The 22201-nt window shown below is 34.6% G+C and overlaps 3 protein-coding genes across 4 annotated transcripts in view; 1 reads left to right on the top strand and 2 right to left on the bottom strand.

Moving 5' to 3' along the window:
• Positions 1-21080, top strand: part of LOC127860406 (annexin A6-like) — a 33760-nt gene extending 12680 nt beyond the window's left edge. For both annotated transcript variants that reach the window (XM_052398466.1, XM_052398465.1), the window contains exons 10-23: positions 287-456; positions 1363-1539; positions 4096-4300; positions 5200-5348; positions 8556-8733; positions 9290-9471; positions 11112-11190; positions 12143-12310; positions 13192-13400; positions 15044-15134; positions 15710-15893; positions 16412-16554; positions 17071-17252; positions 18373-21080. In XM_052398466.1, coding sequence (XP_052254426.1) covers positions 287-456; positions 1363-1539; positions 4096-4300; positions 5200-5348; positions 8556-8733; positions 9290-9471; positions 11112-11190; positions 12143-12310; positions 13192-13400; positions 15044-15134; positions 15710-15893; positions 16412-16554; positions 17071-17252; positions 18373-18444 — 2189 coding nt within the window. In that variant the 3' untranslated portion in view covers positions 18445-21080. The remainder of the gene's footprint in view (positions 1-286; positions 457-1362; positions 1540-4095; positions 4301-5199; positions 5349-8555; positions 8734-9289; positions 9472-11111; positions 11191-12142; positions 12311-13191; positions 13401-15043; positions 15135-15709; positions 15894-16411; positions 16555-17070; positions 17253-18372) is intronic.
• LOC127860418 (nascent polypeptide-associated complex subunit alpha-like) overlaps positions 1-22201 on the bottom strand; it is a 415045-nt gene that overhangs the window by 41715 nt on the left and 351129 nt on the right. The gene's annotated exons all lie outside the window — the stretch shown is intronic.
• The window catches only part of LOC127860412 (uncharacterized), a 395662-nt gene that overhangs the window by 76707 nt on the left and 296754 nt on the right, over positions 1-22201 (bottom strand). The gene's annotated exons all lie outside the window — the stretch shown is intronic.

Below are 22201 nucleotides of genomic sequence, written 5' to 3'. Positions count from 1 at the left end.
AATTATCTACATGTGAATATTGATTTTCTTTGCTTATTTAAAAGCATGTTATTATAAAGATTAGACAATCAATGTCAATGCATTCCTTTATTTATTTAACTTGTCTGGGAAATGTATTAGTAAGCTTTGTAAAGGCATGCTTATGAACAAAATTCCTTTTTGTTCAATAAATAATTGTATGCAAATTCATATATTAAAAATGCTTATGTATATGGAAGAATGTTTCATTTGTGATTTGTTTAGAGCAGTACATTCACCAATTCTTCAATTAAAAAATATTTTTAAGGAGGATCTATTAAAAAGCCTCCAAAGATTGAGAGCAAGCCTCCAACGCCCAAGAAAGAAGAAAAGAAAGAAGAAAAGAAAGTAGAAAAGAAAGAAGAACCGAAACCTGTGAAGAAAACACCCCCACCAGAGAAAGACCCATATTTTGCCATGGAAACTGAAAACTTGAATGTAAGTATAAGCCTGTGCTTGTGTTTATACCATGTTTGTATCAGGACATCCATATTTGTGGATAAAATAAGCCCGTTGAAAATCATTGAGCTGTTTTCCCTGTATCCCAGTATCCAGCCTTGGCATGTACATGTCAGCATGCCTGGATAGATAGTCCATATAGAAACACTTCTCTCAGCAATTTGGTGCAGAAATGGACAACATGCAGATGCCTTGCTGCTAGATGAGGGGAAATTTACATAATAACGATCACTTCAACGTACAGATTTTCATTCAAATACTATTAATTTTAAGGAATTTATTTAATGCTGACCATTTTGATTTTGAATAAATCCTGTCAAATAACATTTTGTTGAAATTGTTAAAATACTTATTACCAATTATTTTAAGGAAGTTTCATTTTGGCGCTGATATGATTTTTATGCCCTGGATCGAATGATTGGGGGCGTATTGTTTTTGGCCTGTCTGTCATTCTGTAAAAAAAAAAAAAACTTGGTTAAAGTTTTGCGATAACTTTTGCAAAATTGAAGATAGCAACTTGATATTTTGCATGTGTATATTATGAAGCTGCACATTTTGAGTGGTGAAAGGTCAAGGTCAAGGTCATCCTTCAAGGTCAAAAGTCAAAAAATACAATCCAAGGGAAGTAAAAAGCTATTAAAGGGTGATAATTTCTAAACCTGCCAAATGATATATTGAAATTTTATTTCAAAGCGGCGCCATAGGGGGCATTGTGTTTCTGACAAACACATCTCTTGTTTAAATGAGTGTTCCAATTTGTAATATGATTATATAGGACTGTTTAGACTGCACAGGCTAATCTGGGATGACACTTGACGCACATGCATGAAATCTAATTTTCCCATAGAAAGGCTTAAATATTCATATATTTTTTTTATCTCCCAGCAACAAGGGACGGTGAAGGCGTATGCCAAGTTCAATGCAGAGCAGGATGCTGAGGTGCTACATGGGGCAATGAAGGGGCTGGGGACGGACGAGGAAGCAATTATAAATGTGCTGTGCTATAGATCAAACACACAGCGCCAGCAGATTGTAGCTGCATACAAAACCATGTTTGGAAAGGTACGCAGTAAACAGTAGCGTGTTTAACCTCAAAAGAGCTCTGTTTTGGTAAGATAATGTCCCTCCTGCCAAAAGGATTTTACCCCACCCACAACACAGTTTTAATAGTGGGTATACAGGTATTAGGTTGTCTGTCCATCATCATACAGATGTCATATTTCTTATCCAGAGTGTGTCTTGAAAACTATAAGGGGAATCATCTTGAAAGTTAATGGATTGGTAGATCTGGTTGAGTGGGTTGCCAGTGCACAAGAACCATAACTCTTGCCGTCTTAGTTTTAACTTTTTTTAACCTTTGTTAATGTTTTTACTGAAATTGTGTCTCCATATTTTTAAAATTTTAGAGCTAATTTAAGACTTCAAATGCAGATAGGTCTGATTAATAAGTGTGCAGTCCACAAGAACCATTTCTGTTGCTTTTATAATTACACTATAATTGCCTTTGTGAATTTCATGCTAAGTTATTCTAGTAAATTCAGATCACTAAAAGAAGCGCTCAACCTCACAGATTCTGACAATGACATACATATTTGGCTTGGGTAATATGCTACATGTTAAATATATTGAAAGTTACAATGCATATATTTATAGGGACGTTATTACAGATTTGGAAATGTTTGTCATTAAATGCTTTAAATTTATAAATGTAAGCATTTGAATAAAAAAAAGCTCTAGTATAAAACAAGAATACAATTAGAGAAAGAAAAAGAATACTGGTAATCTTAAACTGCAATCAAACAACTGACCCTTGGAGTCCAAGACTAGCCCTTAAACCACTCAGCCATTCGTGCACTTATAGTAAGATGTGTAATTTATACTTTATATAAGCAATCCTTGTAATGTTACAAAATATAATGATAACAACAGCTTTATAATTTTCAGGTTGTTAAACCATCTAAAGATGCATATAATTGATATTTTAGAGGGTTGTAAATGTTCATTATTACTGTTTCCTGGCAAATATCATAACTATAACAAAAATTTGGAAATGTGAAGCATTTATTTCTTCAATTTTGTCAATTTACCAAAACGTGAAATGGTCCCTTTAACACTGTGATAATACTTTACATGTTATGGGAAACTTATATATAATTTAGTCTCTTTAAGATATACAAATCTATGTGTAGATTTTAAAACTATTGCATGACATGGATGTGTAAAGCAATTTGTCTCCCTCTCAACCCTTGAAACTGGTAGTAAAGGGTCCTTGCCTTTATATTGACCTCACTGCTTTGATCTCACTGCTTTGACCTCACTGCTAACAATTAATAGTGTGTGAAACTACCAACGACTGCTAGTGATGGTTTATACTTGTGACTATATTCCACTTGTGAAAATGTATTGCCTATGTCCAGTACTGTCATGAAATAATTGGTTATCTTACACAGTGTCTGAAAAATAAAATGAACTTTGTATAGCGGGAACTCTTAGCTTAGTAAGTAGAGTGCTTGCCTGGCAACATCAATTGTGTTGTAATTGGTAATACACTTATTTATATGGCATAAATGGCATCTCTGGTTTAAGAAACCAGCTGACCTTGGAAAAGGGTGAGTAGATGACCACATTGATATGACTGAAATTCATAGAGGATATTTGTTGGATTCGGTGGAATATCGATTTTATTTCACGAGTGATCATAGAAAACAATATTTTCACGAGTGGCGCAGCCACGAGTGAAAATATATATTTTCTATGATCTCGAGTGAAATGAAATAGATATTCCATCGAATCCAACAAATTTTCTTTTTATTTTATGCTTTTTTCACCACTTATTTACATTGTAAATGAGTTAAACTGGAAACTTTCGCTGGATTTATGACGTCATTTCGTTTAAAAAAATGACATCATTTCACAGTAAAACAGTGACAAATATCGATATTTTTAACTGTTTAAAACAGTGGAATACCAGTTTTATTTCACTGATATTTCTCTATAAACCACCGGAAAGCATAAAATAATAATAAATACATCAATATATTTGAATAGGATATCAACACCAAGTGACTTACAGAAAATGTTTATTATGTGTATCAAAGTGGAAGAATATAGAAGCACACTTTCTAGAGAATAATCTTGCTATTTAATGCTTTTTCACCATTGTTTTACATTTAACAAGGGTGTAAGTAGAGAATTAAGGGAAAATTATAAGATTGTCATGTGATGAAATTTTGCAAGCATTAAACAATATATCAAGTAAGTCTCTTTCTTGAAAAAGTGAGCAAAATGCATGTGCATAAAGCGTCGTCCAAGATTAGCCTGGGCAGTATGCACAAGGTAAAGAGGGACACTTAAGGAAGTGTATTATTAGCAAAAGTCCAGTCTAGGCGGAAAGTGTCGTTCCCGATGAGACTTTGCGTACTGAACAGGTTGATAAAGGACGACACTTTACCCACATGAATTAAGCCCAGTTTTCCCCAGAAGGAGGCTCATATATAATATCATTATATTTACTACAGAAAGTGATGGTGGATCTGAAGGGTGGAATTTAGTGAAAATTGCTAAAATGTGATGTCATTGAAGCTTTAAAGATTGACAAACCAAACATACTGACTACAGGACCTGAGCGAGGATCTAAAGGGTGACCTGAGCGGCCACTTCCTGGATACCATGAAGGCCCTGATCATGGCCCCAGCAGAGTACGACGCCTACCAGCTACGCAAGGCCATGAAGGGGCTGGGCACCGACGAGGACGTACTCATTGAGGTCCTCTGTACGCGCTCTAATGCACAGCTCAAGGAGGTCATAAGGGTGTACAAAGAAAGTAAGTGTAGGAAGAGGAATCTGAGTGTCAGATATGTGTTGCTATTAATTATAGAAAAAAATATAATGTATTATTCTTATTGTTTTTCCTCCAATCAATTTGTACTGTCAGTTTGTTGAAGGCTAACCTTTGTTATGGAATAATAAAAAAATAAAGATTGCATTTTATATCGTTTAAATAATTGATTAAGTCCCATTTTTTCCAGCAAAAAATTGTGAAGTCTTATGGAATTCCTGTCAGTGATTATAATACTATCAAAGCTTATTGGTTAGTCTCACTTAAGTGCTACATTCTGTAGTTTTTTTTAACTTTTTAGTATTGTTGTTTTTGATCATTTCTGGTAAGCATTATGTCTTTCCACCAAGGTCTAACAACATTTGTAGTAGAACTATGATATTTAATAAAAAATTCCACTGTAATGTGTTGTGCTGATGTACACATTTTACACGATTACAATGATTAACACATGCATAAATGAGAACAATTTTTTTTCAAACAAATATTAGGAGTGCATATGCAAAATTTATAGATAAATATACGAGAAACTTAATCAATATGTTTTAATTGCTATTTTATATTTTTTACAAGGTAAAAATAGGCAGTTGTAATGAAAGACTACATGTCCAGCTTTTCTAGTGAGTTAATGTCATATCTACAACTGCAATAAATAATTCTAATTAAATGTTTGTAAAACCATTGAAGACATATGCAAATAGTGAACATTTCAAATTTTGATACATGCAAGCAGTTTGGATCACATAATGGCCTCTTATACACCATGGACATTAATTGTTGCACTAAAGCTAGACTGAGTTTTATAACATTTACCATGCTAACTAAATGACTAAACATATTGTCAAACCTTGATGAGATGTGATTGTATAATCAACCATTTTCAGAATTCAACAGAGACTTGGAGAAGGACATAATTTCTGATACATCTGGTCACTTCAAGAAGCTCCTGGTGTCCTTAGTGCAGGCGAACCGAAGTGACAGCAATGAGGTTGACCGTGCTAAGGCAAAACAGGATGCCAAGGACCTCTACCAGGTATGTTTTAACCTCATTATTCAACTTGATTGCATGAAACACATAAAAATGTATTTGAGATTGTGTTTTCTGTATGATGCAAGTACTTGGTGTTTCGTGGGTGAAATATTGAGAATGGTCCTAGAGTAGAGATTGAACCAGGAACCTCACGGCCCCAATTTCTGCTATATTCTTCAGTCTGTTTTAACAGAATTAGCTTCAGCTTGTTTTAAGTCTCTGACATCTACTGAAACAAAAGGCATATATCCATTGACCACTTCATTTTTCTGCCTGTCAGCAAGAGGGTTAACCAGAAATGACACATTTTATATAACATTCATAATTTTTCCTGCAAAGCTCGCAAATTAATACTGTATGGATGATGTCTTTGAATACTTTTGACATTGATGTTGACCTACTTTTGGAAGACTTATTCAGAAGGTCCAAATTCATAAAGCATAAAGCATTTTGTTTTGTCTTGCATCAATAATGCCTCCTACAAAGCTTTGATACTTTCATGAATGGTGTATTTAAACACTGTCAAAACAAACCCATCACTTGACCTCGTTTTGACCTTGACATTTGCCCATTTTATCTGAAATAAACATAAAATAGTTTAAATACTATTTTATACAACACCATGAACTTTAAAACAGTATAAACATTTCTTAAAAATAATAAAAGCTGCGCCATGAGCGCATGATACGCCCGTCGTTCGCCAATGAAGTAGTAAGGTAATAAATAACCCTTTGAATCATTTTTTTACTTCAGTTTATTTGTATTTGAATACATGGTTTATTTTATAAGTACATGAGCATGGAAATCACGAAATTTTGACGAACAAAGTCCCATAACTCTGGAACGACAATTCAGAATTCCGTCAAAAACGAAAGGGGATCAGGGTTTATCAATATTAAGATTGTGTTGAAATTTGAAAAAAATCCATCGAAGGATATTTGAGCTACAGTAGGACATTCAATGAAATCACGAAATTTTGACGAACAAAGTCCCATAACTCTGGAACGACAATTCAGAATTCCGTCAAAAACGAAAGGGGATCAGGGTTTATCAATATTAAGATTGTGTTAAAATTTGAAGAAAATCTGTCAAAGGATATTTGACGTAGCGTACGACATTAACAGACGGACGGACGGACGGACGGACGGACAGACGGACGCGGGGTATACCATAATACGTCCCGTCATAGACGGGCGTATAAAAAATCCATCGGGGGATATTTGAGCTACGGTAGGATACATGAACAACAATAACATTTAAGGTCACAGTGACCTTGACCTTAGAATGAATGACCTTGAAATGACCAGTGGTCATCTAAGTGTGCTTGCAAACCTTCATGTCAAGTTTGAAGACTCTATGTCCAAGCATACCAAAGTTATAACAATTTTAACATTTTAACATTTAAGGTCACAGTGACCTTGTGTGACCTTGACCTTAGAATGAATGACCTTGAAATGACCAGTGGTCATCTAAGTGTGCTTGCAAACCTTCATGTCAAGTTTGAAGACTCTATGTCCAAGCATACCAAAGTTATAACAATTTTAACATTTTAACATTTAAGGTCACAGTGACCTTGACCTTCAAATGAATGACATTGAAATGACCAGTGGTCATCTTCTAGTACTGGCCAATCTTTATTTCAAGTTTGAAGACTCTAGGTACAAGCATACCAAAGTTATAACATGAAATAAGAACTTTAACATTTTTACATTCAAGGTCACAGTGACCTTGACCTTCAAATGAATGACCTTGAAATGTCCAGGGGTTACTTACTAGTTCTGGCCAACCTTCATGTCAAGTTTCAAGACTCTAGAGCTACGGTAGGATACATGAACAACAATAACATTTAAGGTCACAGTGACCTTGACCTTAGAATGAATGACCTTGAAATGACCAGTGGTCATCTAAGTGTGCTTGCAAACCTTCATGTCAAGTTTGAAGACTCTATGTCCAAGCATACCAAAGTTATAACAATTTTAACATTTTAACATTTAAGGTCACAGTGACCTTGTGTGACCTTGACCTTAGAATGAATGACCTTGAAATGACCAGTGGTCATCTAAGTGTGCTTGCAAACCTTCATGTCAAGTTTGAAGACTCTATGTCCAAGCATACCAAAGTTATAACAATTTTAACATTTTAACATTTAAGGTCACAGTGACCTTGACCTTCAAATGAATGACATTGAAATGACCAGTGGTCATCTTCTAGTACTGGCCAATCTTTATTTCAAGTTTGAAGACTCTAGGTACAAGCATACCAAAGTTATAACATGAAATAAGAACTTTAACATTTTTACATTCAAGGTCACAGTGACCTTGACCTTCAAATGAATGACCTTGAAATGTCCAGGGGTTACTTACTAGTTCTGGCCAACCTTCATGTCAAGTTTCAAGACTCTAGGTCCAAGCATACCAAAGTTATAACAACTTTAACATTTTTACATTCAAGGTCACAGTGACCTTGACCTTCAAATGAATGACCTTGAAATGTCCAGTGGTTACTTACTAGTTCTGGCCAACCTTCATGTCAAGTTTCAAGACTCTAGGTCCAAGCATACCAAAGTTATAACAACTTTAACATTTTTATATAGCTACAGTAGGACATTCAATGAAATCACGAAATTTTGACGAACAAAGTCCCATAACTCTGGAACGACAATTCAGAATTCCGTCAAAAACGAAAGGGGATCAGGGTTTATCAATATTAAGATTGTGTTAAAATTTGAAGAAAATCTGTCAAAGGATATTTGACGTAGCGTACGACATTAACAGACATACGGACGGACAGACGGACGGACGGACAGACGGACGCGGGGTATACCATAATACGTCCCGTCATAGACGGGCGTATAAAAATTGTACATGAGTCAGTAATTCTTTGAAGAGACCTAGGCATTTTTGAGATATTGGACCCAGATTGCATAGGGGACAAATATACTGCCAATTGTGAAGAATTTGACAACTCAATACAATTTTATTTGACCCAATTGACTAAATATTTGTGTACTTACTTACAATTAATGTTTTATGTACGGATAAAGATCACTGTGTTTTGCTGTATTTTCTTTCTTTCTTAACAACCTTTTTCTATTTCCTAAGACAGGAGAGGCCCTAGCCGGTGCTGATGAATTGAAGTTTGACACAATTCTCTTCCCCAGTAGCTTTTCATGTACTTGTTTTCCTCACCATCATCTTGTAATGCTTTAAGGCAGGTGAGGCTAAATGGGGCACAGATGAGTCCAAATTCAACACGATTCTTGTAACCCGTAGCTACCCACAGCTAAGGGCGATGTTTGACGAGTACAAGAACATCTCGAAGAAGGACATTGAGGAAGCATTGAAGAGCGAAATGTCTGGAGACATTCTGAGGGGAATGCTAACAGTCGGTAGGTTGGCATAATTGTAAAGATATTGACTGTCAGGGGAATGTCTATTTTAGTGCGTGTAATTGTTCTCTTGGCATGCATTGGTAAAGACATACATGCAATCAATATGTTAAATTGGTTATCTTCTATGAAATACATACTGTACTAAGCTTTGTTACTTGATTTTAATCTATTGACTTTTCTTTAAACATCTGTTATTGGAAAAAAATATGGTTATTTTAATAAAACGTAATAGTAGCCATAATGTATCAATTATTTAAGTTTGTGTCAAATAATAAATCAATATTATTACCAGTAGACTTTTAGAACCCAAATCTTTTGATGTTCGCAATAAATCAACTATATGTATGTTGTATTGGCAAACTTTCATCCTTGTAATCTCTCTATACATAAATGCTTAGTGGTCTTAAAATAAGAATATGTTTAGTTTCTGCTTTGGAAATTGTGTGCTTCCTTGCCGTTCCGGTATGCTGTGTGAAGCACAATCACAATTACAAATGACAGATACATTTTTAGAAACCAATCACATTCAATGAGCCCTTTACTGCTGTTCCAGTACGCTGTGTGAAGCACAAGTTCAACCACTTTGCCCGCCAGCTTCAGAAGACCATGAAGGGTATCGGCACTGATGATGACACTCTGGTGCGTGTGGTGGTGTCCAGGTGTGAGATTGACATGGTGCAGATCAAGGAGGAGTTCCAGAAACTGGCTGGACAGACTCTGGAGCAGTACATTGCTGTAAGTCACTTATATAGTGCAGTGTTTTATAATAGATCATTAAACACGTTTAAGTAATACCTACTAAGTTATCAGGCCCTTTAAGTTATTAGCTCGGCAGTTTTTGGAGAAAACCCGAGGTATTGTCATAGCCAGCTCGTTGTCCGCCATCCGTTTCTGTAAAATTCTTCCAGGGCCATGTTTAATCATAGATATTCATACATGTGTAAGTACATTGCCGAGGTTCACAATCATGGCGGTGTTTTATCATAGATCTTACGTGACGTTAAAGTTATTAACAGTACACAGTAATCAGGGCGAAGCCGTTCTTAACATCTTGTGACAAGGTTTACTTATGCAAGAAGTTTGGAGGTGTTTTAAAAGGAACTGTATGGGCATTTATTTACTTGTAAGTCAGTTTATTCATGACTGGTATGTATTTAAGTTTCCATACTTTCCAAGGGCCCTTATAAAAGTTCTTTGTAATTATACTCCCATTACCATTGGTAATTGGGGCTATATAGGAGTCACTTTGTCGGTCTGTCGGTCGGTCTGTCCCGAAAATTTCATCCGATCTTCACCAAAGTTGTATCTAGATGATGTCTAGGTCAAGTTCGAATATGGGTCTTGCCGGGTCAAAAACTAGGTCACAAGGTCACTTAGTGCGTTTTAAACTGAAAGTTTGTACGGACCATAAATGTCATTTATCATTAGATTTTAAAATTACTTGGTACATTTGTTCACCATCATGGGACGGCGTGTAGTGTGAAAAAAAGACTTGGTACATTTGTTCACCACCATGGGACGGTGTGTCATGCGAAAGAAGTATGTCGATATCTCCAAGGTCAAGGTCACACTTGGAGCCATAAATGAGCTTGTCCGGGCCATAACTTTGTCGTTGTGAGATTTTTAAATCATTTGGCACATTTGTTCATCATCATTGGACAGTGTGTCATGCAGAAGAATTACGTCGATATCTCCAAGGTCAAGGTCACACTTTGAGTTCAAAGGTCAACAATGGCCATAAATGATCTTGTCCGGGCCATAACTATGTCATTTATTGTGAGATTTTATAATTATTCGGTACATTTGTTCACAATTATTAGACGGTGTGTCATGCAAAAGAATTACATCTTTATCTCCAAGGTCATGGTCACACTAGAAGTTCAAATGTCAAAAATGGCCATAAATGAGCTTGTCCGGGACATAACTATGTCATTCATTGTGATATTTTAAAATGACTTTGTATATTAATTTTGTTTACAGTCATTGGACAGCATGCAATGCGAAAGAATTCAAGAGATCAAAGGTCAAAATGGCCATAAATGATAATGGCATAATAATTCGTAAAAATCGCCATAAATTAGCTTCTCTTGTTTTGTGAAGACAGCATGCAAAATATTCAGTGTCAGTGCAGCATGTGGGGGTATACGTCACGTTTGTGACAAAGCTCTAGTTGAAATCATGCTTTTTGCAGTGTTATAATAGCTAAGCTTCTTTTGTTCTATTTTAAGGATCTTGAAGACAGATCATCAAAAAAGAACAATCTTACAATTTACTATTTTAAATTTCATCTTATTACCTTTCACAGTTGTAAGTTTAATCTTTTGACTTCCAACTCTAAAAGTGAAGGCATTATTTGAATCTAAACTGATTTTCAGGACGATATCTCTGGTGACTACAGGAGTGCCATCCTGTCTCTTGTCGTAGGAGGTGACCCTCCAGATATGTCCTCGAAATGTAAGTGATTAATGCATACCAATTATGTCCTTTACATCTGCTTAACATGTTCAAACTATGTCCTCAATCTAAGTGATTTGCATGTGCCTAGTATGTCCTTTAAATGAAATTGACATAGGTGTGTCTGTCCTCTGAACGTAAGTGATATACATGTGCCTAGTTTGTCCTCTTAATTTAATTGATTTACATGTGCCTAGTTTGTCCTCTTAATTTAATTGATTTACATGTGCCTAGTTTGTCCTCTTAATTTAATTGATTTACATGTGCCTAGTTTGTCCTCTTAATTTAATTGATTTACATGTGCCTAGTTTGTCCTCTTATTTTAATTGATTTACATGTGCCTAGTTTGTCATCTTAATTTAATTAAATAACATGTGCCTAGTTTGACCTCTAAATGTAATTGATTTATGTGTGCCTATTTTGTCCTATGAACGTAAGTGATTTACATGTGCCTAGTTTGTCCTCTTAATTTAAGTGAGAAGATGTGTTAAGAACATTCTCTAAAAGTAAAATGTAAGTGATTTTGTGTGTGCCAAATATGTCCTCATCATGTCGGTTTTTCACCTGTACAGAGTATGTTCTTGAAATGTTATTCTTTCACAAGGGTAATGAACATTTTCTAAATAAGTGCTCTAAATAAAAAAGACCCTTATAGAATAAAAAATGGTAAAAATGGCTTAATTGATATAGTGTCTGCCTAGCAACAAGTCGGTCACAGGTTTGATCCCCACTGCGGGAGCGGTTTTTTATATCCCCCCATATACTGGCTCTACCAAGAAAACAGTCTCAAGAGCATCTTAACAAGCCTTATGCTTTAAATGCAATTGAGCTAAAATAAATAAAGACCCTTCTTATTCATACGGATTTAAGTGCTAAGGAATTATAATGACCAGCAAAAGCTAAAAGCCTGTGGCCACTTTACGCCATTGACCTGCTGCCTTTAACATTTCAGCTGGGAAAGGCTTCGTGGAGGCAGTGAAGCAAAAGACAGAGGCACAGCTGGATGAAGATGTGAAACTTGAGTCTGAGCCAGTACAGGAGAACCCCACCCTCACACCTGCTGCCAACTTCAACGCAGAGGCTGACTGTGAGGTGCTCAGGAAGGCTATGAAAGGCTTCGGTAAGATCATGTTTGTATGACTATAAAATCTATAAAAAAACACCCTCACATCTACACATCTTCTGAAAACTTCAATTCAGAGGCTGACTTTGAGGTTCTCAAAAAGGCTATGTAGGTCTTTGGTAAGCACACATGTTTGTAAGCTTATGGAATGTCGTTAAAGACACGACCCTTACATCGACTTAGAGCTTAGGGCTTAGGTAAGCACATTATTGCATAACTAAGAAAGAATATTATGGATCCCTCACACCCGCCAAGAACTTTAATGCAGGGGCTTACAGTTAGGTGCTCAGGAAAGCTATGAAGGGAATTAGGTAGGCACAAGTTAGTAAGACTTAGGAAGTACATTGTGGTTACCAACCTCACTTCCACTTGAAACCTCAAAGCATAGGCTGACTTTGTCGGGCATAGGAAAGCTATACACATATATGTCTGTGGTAAGCACATGTTTATAAGACTGTATAAGTAGATTATGGACTTCAATCTCATGCTAACTGAGATCCCCTATTCAGAGGCTGACTTATAGATTCTCAGAATAGTTATTAAGGGCTTTGGTTACCACATATTTATAAGACTAAGAAAGTACATTAGGCCCTTCACTTACACACCCATTGAGAACTTTACTTCAAGGACTGACATTGAGGGGCTCAGGCACCATTGTGTAAATATTTTATATTTATCCAAGTATTAGACAATTGTACTTCATTGAATTTGTAAAAAAAAGCATTTTCAACCATAGACAAAAGTGGTTTTGTGCCTGTGCAAACTATAAACAAGTATGTGACATAAAAGGTAAGGATTATCTATATAACAGCTAGATATTAAACTTTTGCATGCTTAGCATATTTAAATATAAATTGACATACAACTTTATTGTTCAGGCACAGATGAAGCTGCAATCATTAAAGTGATGGGTTACCGTAGCAACCCTCAGATGATGGAGGTGGTGAAGTCGTATAAGACTATGTTTGGCAAGGATCTAAAGTCCGAGCTCGAGAGTGAGACAAGCGGAGGGTTCAAGACTCTGCTAGCGGGACTGTGCATGAGCCCTGCAGATTTTGATGCTTATAATCTACACAAGGCTATAAAGGTTTTTTATATCACTTTTCTACTTAAAATAAAATTTCTAATAAGTCCTTAAAGAAACTGCTGGTTAGACTCTGCCTATGCCTGGCAGAGTCTTATTAATTCAAACATGTAATCTACCCACAGCTTATTAATTTGCACCTTTTTATGTCCCCCAGTCTATACTGAGGGACCTATTGGTCCTCCAGTCTATACTGAGGGACCTATTGGTCCTCCAGTCTATACTGAGGGACCTATTGGTCCCCCAGTCTATACTGAGGGACCTATTGGTCCTCCAGTCTATACTGAGGGACCTATTGGTCCTCCAGTCTATACTGAGGGACCTATTGGTCCTCCAGTCTATACTGAGGGACCTATTGGTCCTCCAGTCTATACTGAGGGATCTATTGGTCCTCCAGTCTATACTGAGGGACGTATTGGTCCTCCAGTCTATACTGAGGGATCTATTGGTCCTCCAGTCTATACTGAGGGACCTATTGTTTTTGCCCTGTCTGTTTGTTGGCTTGCTTCACACGTTAACATTGGCCATAACTTTTGCAATTTTGAAGATAGCAACTTGATATTTAGCATGCATGTGTATGTCATGGAGCTGCATATTTTGAGTGGTAAAAGGTCAAGGTCATCCTTCAAGGTCAAAGGTCAAATATAGGGAGGGGGGGGGACAATGTGTTTCACCCCTGTTTATGTGTGCATGTGTTTTTGTGTAGGCCATATCATAAGCCACTCAAAACTTTGTTGTAAATGACGGGATTTGAAATAAATTGGTATAATAATCATCATACGTGTCCAGTGCAAAAACAAATATGCTTACATGTATATTGTTGAAGTACATGTTTATAATGAATCATTGGTTTTCAAAACCAATTAACACAAATTATCATCATATCAAGAAAAATTGTCACATGTTACTCTCACGTGGCCTGCTTCAAGGTCAAGGTGACAGTGGACACTTGAAGTTCTTGCATATTATTTATATGTATATACTGAAAAAGCACGTTTATGTCCCGCCAATAACTGTTTTATATGATTTTAAAATGAATTGGTACAAATTATTATTACATTAAAACAACACGTTATATGCAATGACCATGTCGCACGCTTTAAGATCAAGGTCACAGTGGATATTTGTGCATATTTCTTATCTTGCTAATAACTTTGTCGTGCATTATGGGGTTTCAAAATAAAATGTCACAACTGATCATAATATCTGGATTATGTGTCACGTAAAACAGCCATGTCGGTCAAGGTTGTAGCAGAGACTTGAAGTTTGCACATATTCCTGATCTGGTATTATTGATAGTAGACGTTTAAGTGACCCTCCATTCTATTTCTTTATAGTTCATTTGATTTTTAAAAATCATTTCTATGGTCCTCGCTTAAAGGTCAATGTCACATATTTGAGGCTTTATGTGCAGCAACAGTTTTACAAAGGACTGGTGCATACATGCAATATTAACTGTTTACATAATGTGGAAAAATCGCTTGTTTTTCTGTCCAATGAAATATTGCAAGGGCATACATGTCCTTCAAAAAGATGCATCCTGTATTTGATTTTCATCAGTTTTTTGTTAGGCTTAAAATAAAAGCATTCATACACTAAGCCTTTGTTTGAAACACCACCATTGCAACCTTCCCACTTCTCTTCAGGGACTAGGGACAGATGAACAGGTTCTTACTGAAATCATCTGCACCAGAACCAACAAACAACTCATAGACATCAAGGCAGCTTACAAAACAAGTGAGTATTCATATTTTAGCAAGCACACTTACAGAAAGCATAGCTGTTGCAATGACAAAGTGTATTTGTGGGTGTAGGAAAGGAAAGCATAGCTGTCACAATGGCAAAATTTTTATGTGATTGTAGGTACAGAAAGCATAGCCGTCGCAATGACAAAGTATTTTGTGGTTGTAGGTCCAGAAAGCATAGCTATCACAATGGCAAAGTGTATTTGTGGGTGTAGGAACGGAAAGCATAGCTGTCGTGATGGCAAATTGTTTGTGTGCGGGTATACTGCATGTGATTGGACCATATCACTACGTGATATAACTATACTGTGGAAGAAAATTAATGATCTTACTGCATGTGGGTAAAGTGCCAACCAGTCTGAACGGGCTAATCAGGGACAACACTTTCTGCTTTTATGAAATGTTTCATTTTAAGACAATCTCTTCTAAATGAAAATTCAGTATAGGGAAAAGTGCCATCGCTTATTAGCCCATGCTGACTGAACAGGCTGATCTTTAACGACACTTCACACATGCAATAAGCATCATTTTTCCAAAGCCAGACTCAAATATATTTTCTGACAACAGACTACAGCAAAGAGCTGGATGCAGATGTGGCAGGGGACACATCGGGTCACTACAAGCGCATCCTGGTCAGTTGCCTAGCAGCCAACCGTCCAGAGGGTCAGGAGTTTGACCGCAACAAGGCCAGGCAGGATGCCCAGGCACTCTACGAGGCCGGAGAGAAGAAGTGGGGCACAGATGAATCAAGGTCTGCAAATAAATGATTTCTTTGTAAGAAAGACTTCAGAAGGATCTTCCTGCTAATCTTAATTCAGATACAGATTCAGGCTTTATACGTGTTTACATTTTGATCATTTTATTGATAACATGTTTGGACATAAGTCTCGTTTTTTTTCATTTGATTTGGTTTTAAAGTATTCTATCAACAAGTTACTTACAAACTTATTTGAATTCGTCTCAATCATTATTTATAGAAGTGATGTTAACACATTATCTATGTGTATGTGATATTAACACAGTATGCATAAAATGTGAATTTTACTCAAAATCTATAAATAAGAGGAATAGCATTTTGTTTCTGTTAGTAATGAACCTTGAATGCAGCAAAGGGTATAATACTTGTTTAATAAAGAATTCAATATTGCCTTTTTTATTATACGTTAATTATGATATCTTCTATAGCAATCATACATTCTATTGGATTTTTATTTTAAAATTATATTTAAAAACTGCTAGTAATACAAAACCTTCTATTACGTTTATCAGGTTCAACGTGATTCTAGCGTCTCGTAGCTACCCACAACTTCGAGCCACTTTCCAGGAGTATGCCAAGCTGGCCAACAAGGATATTGATGACACCATACGGAGTGAGATGTCTGGGGACCTCAAGGACAGCATGCTGGCTATAGGTACAGGAATCTATACGACCCTCTCTGGTAGAAAACAGGGTTTAATGCATGTTCGTGAAGTGTCATTCTAGATAAGCCTTCTTGGATTTTGGTGTGAAGAAGTTGATAAGATACTTTTAAACCATTGCGTTTCTTAAGCCAGTTTATTTGAATGTTTTTTTTAAATTTAACAGTCTCTGGTAAAAGGATCAACACATGTTGCTTATTTTGCCATTATTTAAGTAACAAATATAGATTTTAACAAGGAAAATAGTGTTTGAAAATATACTTGAGATTCTCTTACAATATTGCCATATTCTCAGGGCTGTATACATGAGTCTTCTTGTGGAGAATACAAGGAAATTCACTACATTCAGTATTGTGCCTAAGTCTCTGGCTTTTCTGTGTTGAGATCAGTGCTCGTTAAATTCTTTAAAAAAATCAAAAATTTGCCAAAACAATTAATATTGTATCTACTTTTTTAACGCAAACCTTTGGATTTGGAATTTCGATTTCTGATATACTTGTCATTCCTAGTGCGCTGTATCAGAAATAAGGCTGCCCACTTTGCGACTGAGCTCCATAAATCCATGAAAGGGCTGGGGACAAATGATGACACGCTGTGTCGTATAGTGGTGTCAAGGGCCGGAGTGGACATGGTCCAGATCAAACAAGAGTTCCAGAAAATGTTCAAGCAAACACTCGGCATGTTCTGTGCAGTGAGTAGAACAACATATATCTTTCAAAACGATATTCAGTAACACAAGTTTAATTGTAAAATTTATTTAAATTTATTTATTTTAATTTATTATGTTGCTTCTTCAGCTCATGAAATGTTTGTTATATAGTGTATTGCATATTTATATATACAATTTTTAATTAATTTAAAGGAAGTTTACGAATTAATTCATAGTACATATCACTTTTCCTGTGCACTTGTATACACTTACACATGCTGGTTTTTGCAGAATAAGTCCTCATTACTCATGTAAAATATTGATTACATATATGTACAAATACAAACGGAACAGATGTCTATGTAGATAGTTGCTTCTCCAACTCATGAAATGTTTGTTATATAGTGTATTGCATGTTAATGTTTACAATTTTTAATAAATTTTAACTAAGTATACGAATCATTCAATACATATTACATATAGCTTTCCTGTGCACTTGTATACACTTATGCATGCTGGTATTTGCAGAAAACATTACTCATGTATAATATTGATTACATATATGTATATATTTACAAATATGATCAAACTGAACAGATGTCTATATAGATAAATGATACTACAACATATCTTTTAAAATGTGTCCTCACATGGCGTTTGATTTTTTTAACATAGATTGGTTCTTCACAAAGTATTTTATTTAGGCGCAGTTTTTCTACCACACATTCAAATCACATTTTTATATCTCATTGCGTTTTGTAAATTACATATCAATTATTGTTCGAAAATTAGCATCAGACTGTGTTATTAATAGCAGACATGCACATTTGTTAAGCTTATTCTGACTTTAAGTGACAATTTCCAGACAGGCTGATCAAGCAATAACTGTGATATCCTTCAAAATGGATTGTACCTTCTTTTTTGAATCAATGACTTTGTTGTAATAATTGTTTTGGCAAACTGTGAAAACTTCCCCTTTGTAACCAACTTGCAATACATACACAAAGCAAAATTAATAAAACGTATAAATTGTATTTTTGTAGACACTAGTAATACAAAAAATTAAACTGTGAACTATTATTGTTTGTATCATTTTTACATTTATATATCCTACAATAAAAATTGATCTAATAATTTACTGGAAAGGATGTGAATGTTTCAGGACGACCTGTCTGGTGATTACAAGACACTTGTGCTTGCATTGATTCGGGAGGAGACTGCTGGGGGGAAGTAGACAGACCACTGATTGACTGATACATGTTCTTGAATGAGAGACTGGTTTAGAAGGACTCTTGCATGAGGAAAGAAACCAGACCACTCTATTCTTAGACTGTGGAATAAAGAAAAGTTCTACAATTTAGAAGGAACGTTGTTTTATAAGAAAGAATCTTGATATTTTATTGTTTATATATATATATATATATATTTTAAATAAATTAAATGTATATTACATATTGTAATTCTTTAGCATAAAACTGGCATATAATGGAAATATAATTGCCCTGTGCATTAATGAAGTTATGGCTCCATGACTATAAAAGGTCATAATATAAAACTCTGAATAAGAATTGACCAATGGGACTGCTTGCTTCTTGAACTTTCGATTGAATTTGTTAATTAAAATAAATTGCGAAGCAATAATCTATACTATCATTTGGCTTTATTTTTTTTACCGTTTTAAAACATACTGCATATATCTTTTGTTAATTGATTAAACATATGTTTTGGGTTAAAAACATTCATAGCATTTTTTAAACTGGATTAAAGCAAGAATGTATTATCTCATTATATGTTTTTCAAAACAAATTGATAAAGAAACAGGAAAAGATAAGAACAAGTAGTACCAGAACATCAACAAAATTATATTTCTCTACTATTCTCATAATTTTATTGTGTTAAAATATTTTATTTACAAAAGACGTGTGCAGATTTTTCATACTAAACAAGGACACAATTTTCTATTGTGAAATAAAAGCAAAGATAACACCTATAAGGTTACACTTGGAATTTCATTGTATTTAATGTATGATAACTTTAAGACTTAATTGATATAATTAACTTATCATTCTTTGTTTAAGATAGTGAAAAGAAAATATTGACAGCAAAATCCTATATGCTCACTAAATGGTGTTGCTCATATACAATAGCTGCATTTATTGATGGCTCAAATTCTATTAGTTAGATTAGTTTAGGTCATTATAATCTTGTGTAGAAGCATGTAACTAATTACTAGGAAGATCTTAATATGCATGCGTTTTTGTGACCTAATTTTTATTTTTTGTAAATATTAATTTTCAGTTTTGTTCAAATATGTCCAGTAACTTGCATATTTAAAGAACATGATTTTTTTTATCATTATGACATTGCAATCATATTAATAATTTTGGACCAAAACCTATTTAGATCCTTTAAAATCTTCACATGGGTCATTTGTGATCTACAAACAATAACACTTTAGACAGGATATCATTTCTTTGTTTTGCATTAACTGATTGTTATTTTTAAATATTTAATGTTAAATGCATTTTTATTAATTGGGAAGTATTTACCTGAACAACTTAAATAAAACTGCCATGTGATGTTTGCTACATGTCAATACCTCAGTTTTCATGCATGAATGTACATTTATGTTGCTAAAATGTTATTTTTACATACCTTTAGCTTTTTACACCATTTCCACGGTATAACACATACAAGGCTTTTAAATGTGTTATTATTTGGCAATAGCATGAAAAAGGCTATTTACTTTCCATTTACATATACTCTAAGGTTGTGATAAGGAATCTGAGTTTGTAGCTAAATCAATGATTAATGGTAACCCCCAAAAGTGAAAATTTGCCTGATTTTCAACTATATGTTAGACATTATCAGTATCAACATAAATATCACAGAAGTATGTCTAACTTAAAAATACTATCTGAAACATCGCTTAATCTTGCAAGTAAGGCGTGGCTACCCATCAAAGCGGTTTAAACCCCCAATGCTTGCCTTGACTGTTGCAAGGTGGTGATCCCAGTTTTATTAATTCATGTTTATATTTGGCGTTTCTGTATAAGTCTTTATAAACTACATGTATATTTCTTTAATAAAAATAAAGTAGTGGATAAGAACAAGAATTTCTCTCTTGATAGCATTAATGGAGTTTCAATGTTTGCTATATTGAAGTTTGTGTTGGAATGTAATTATTAATATATGAATATATCATTTAGTCTCTTTAATTTATTAGTTGGATTTGTTTAAATAAGCTTTGTATCTTGTCATTGATGTTTGATGATATCGTCTGTGATATGCTTACATTTTTGTATTAAAAGTTTTTTATTATACATTGCTTTAGATGATGCTTTTATTGTCTGCAGCTAGATTTTTATCAGAATATTTTGTACTCGTTATGTATTTGAATTATACCCAAAGACATTATATTAGGCTAATGCAAATTCTCATGACACTTTACATGTACATTTGCAATAGAACATTCAAGCTTGGCAAGTTCTTAAACTGACTCAAACAAGTTGGTACCAATAAATGCAGTATGTTTCATACAAAATACCGTAACATATTTCCAATGTAACCAACTTACGTGTCAAACACTACCAATTTAGCTCTGACCCAAGATTGTTGTAAAAAACATGACAGTATGGTAGCAAATATGGAGTATTTTATTGAATAACTAGGCTGATGATATTTACAATATTTTCACTTTAATATATTGTAAAGGTAGATCTTTTACATGTGTAACTCAAATGGAACCTGTAAAGGGATCTTAGTGTATACATTTTAGCAAGTTTCTGGTATGTTTATTTTTGTAAGTATAGATTTTAGTGTAAAACAGGTCTAGATAAATTTACATAAATATAGACAATAAAAATAGTATAAATTTAAAAAAATGTTTTAGACTTTTTAATTTATTGAATTGACTATTACGGACCTCAGAAAGTTGATTTGCTTTTCATGATTTCATCAGGGAAAATATGGAACAAGGAGAATCATAAATTTATTTCACTACATGAACATAAGCTGTGTGCAAATATCAGGGATACATTAATTAAGCTCCGTATACTTAGAAATGTGTCCATGGACTAAATGTAACTGGATACAGAAATAAGTACATGTATTGTTGAACAGACACTATGTGGACAATACATACTGCTTTTGTAAAAAAAAAATGAAATTAATTAATTACCGGTATAAGATATGTACTTTTGTTACAGTTAATACCTAATGCCTATTACCTAATTTTACCTTTTCCATTTTAAACATACATTGTCTTTATTATTTTAATATCATGATAATTACGCAAATTTAAGTCTTATGTTCGCCATGCAACATAAAGAATAAGGTCAGACACAAATATCTACGTGCATATATCTGAGAAATATCCACAAACTAAGAGTGTCACTGTGACCCTTGTCCTTTAAGTGAGCGACATATAATTTCTAGTGTGCGACTTGTCACCTTGATATGATCAATCATTTGTTCCTGTTCATTTACAAACTCCCATTACACACAATACAATCATAGGCTGGACCCAACCACATTACCCTTTTTCAATAGATATATCAAGGAATATTCATAAACCTAGTTTTCACTCTGACCATCATCAGGGTTAAGTGAGCGACGTAATTTCTTTTGTCCTACTTGTCACCTTGATATGATTGATGATCATTTTGTGCCTGCTCATTTAAAAACTCCCATCACACACAATAAAATAATGGGCTGGACTCAACCACCTTACTCTTCATCAATAGATATATCAAGGAATATTCATAAACCTAGTGTTCATTCTGACCATCATTTTTAACTAAGCAACTAGATTTTTGCATGTGAGATGATAATTAGTCCCAATTTTCTGTTGAAATCCAATCATACAAAATAAAGTTAATGGATACTTTCAATATCCATGTGAGAAATATGCACAATTTTCAAGTGCCGGCTGTTACCTCGACTTGCAAGCGAGCGACACATTTTTGCATGCAACACATTCTTGAACATTA

Source organism: Dreissena polymorpha, chromosome 15 (genome assembly GCF_020536995.1).
Source record: "Dreissena polymorpha isolate Duluth1 chromosome 15, UMN_Dpol_1.0, whole genome shotgun sequence".
In the NCBI taxonomy this organism is placed as follows: Eukaryota; Metazoa; Mollusca; class Bivalvia; order Myida; family Dreissenidae; genus Dreissena; species Dreissena polymorpha.
The sequence above is the reverse complement of the archived record's forward strand: the minus strand, read 5'-3'. Positions and strand labels throughout refer to the sequence as shown.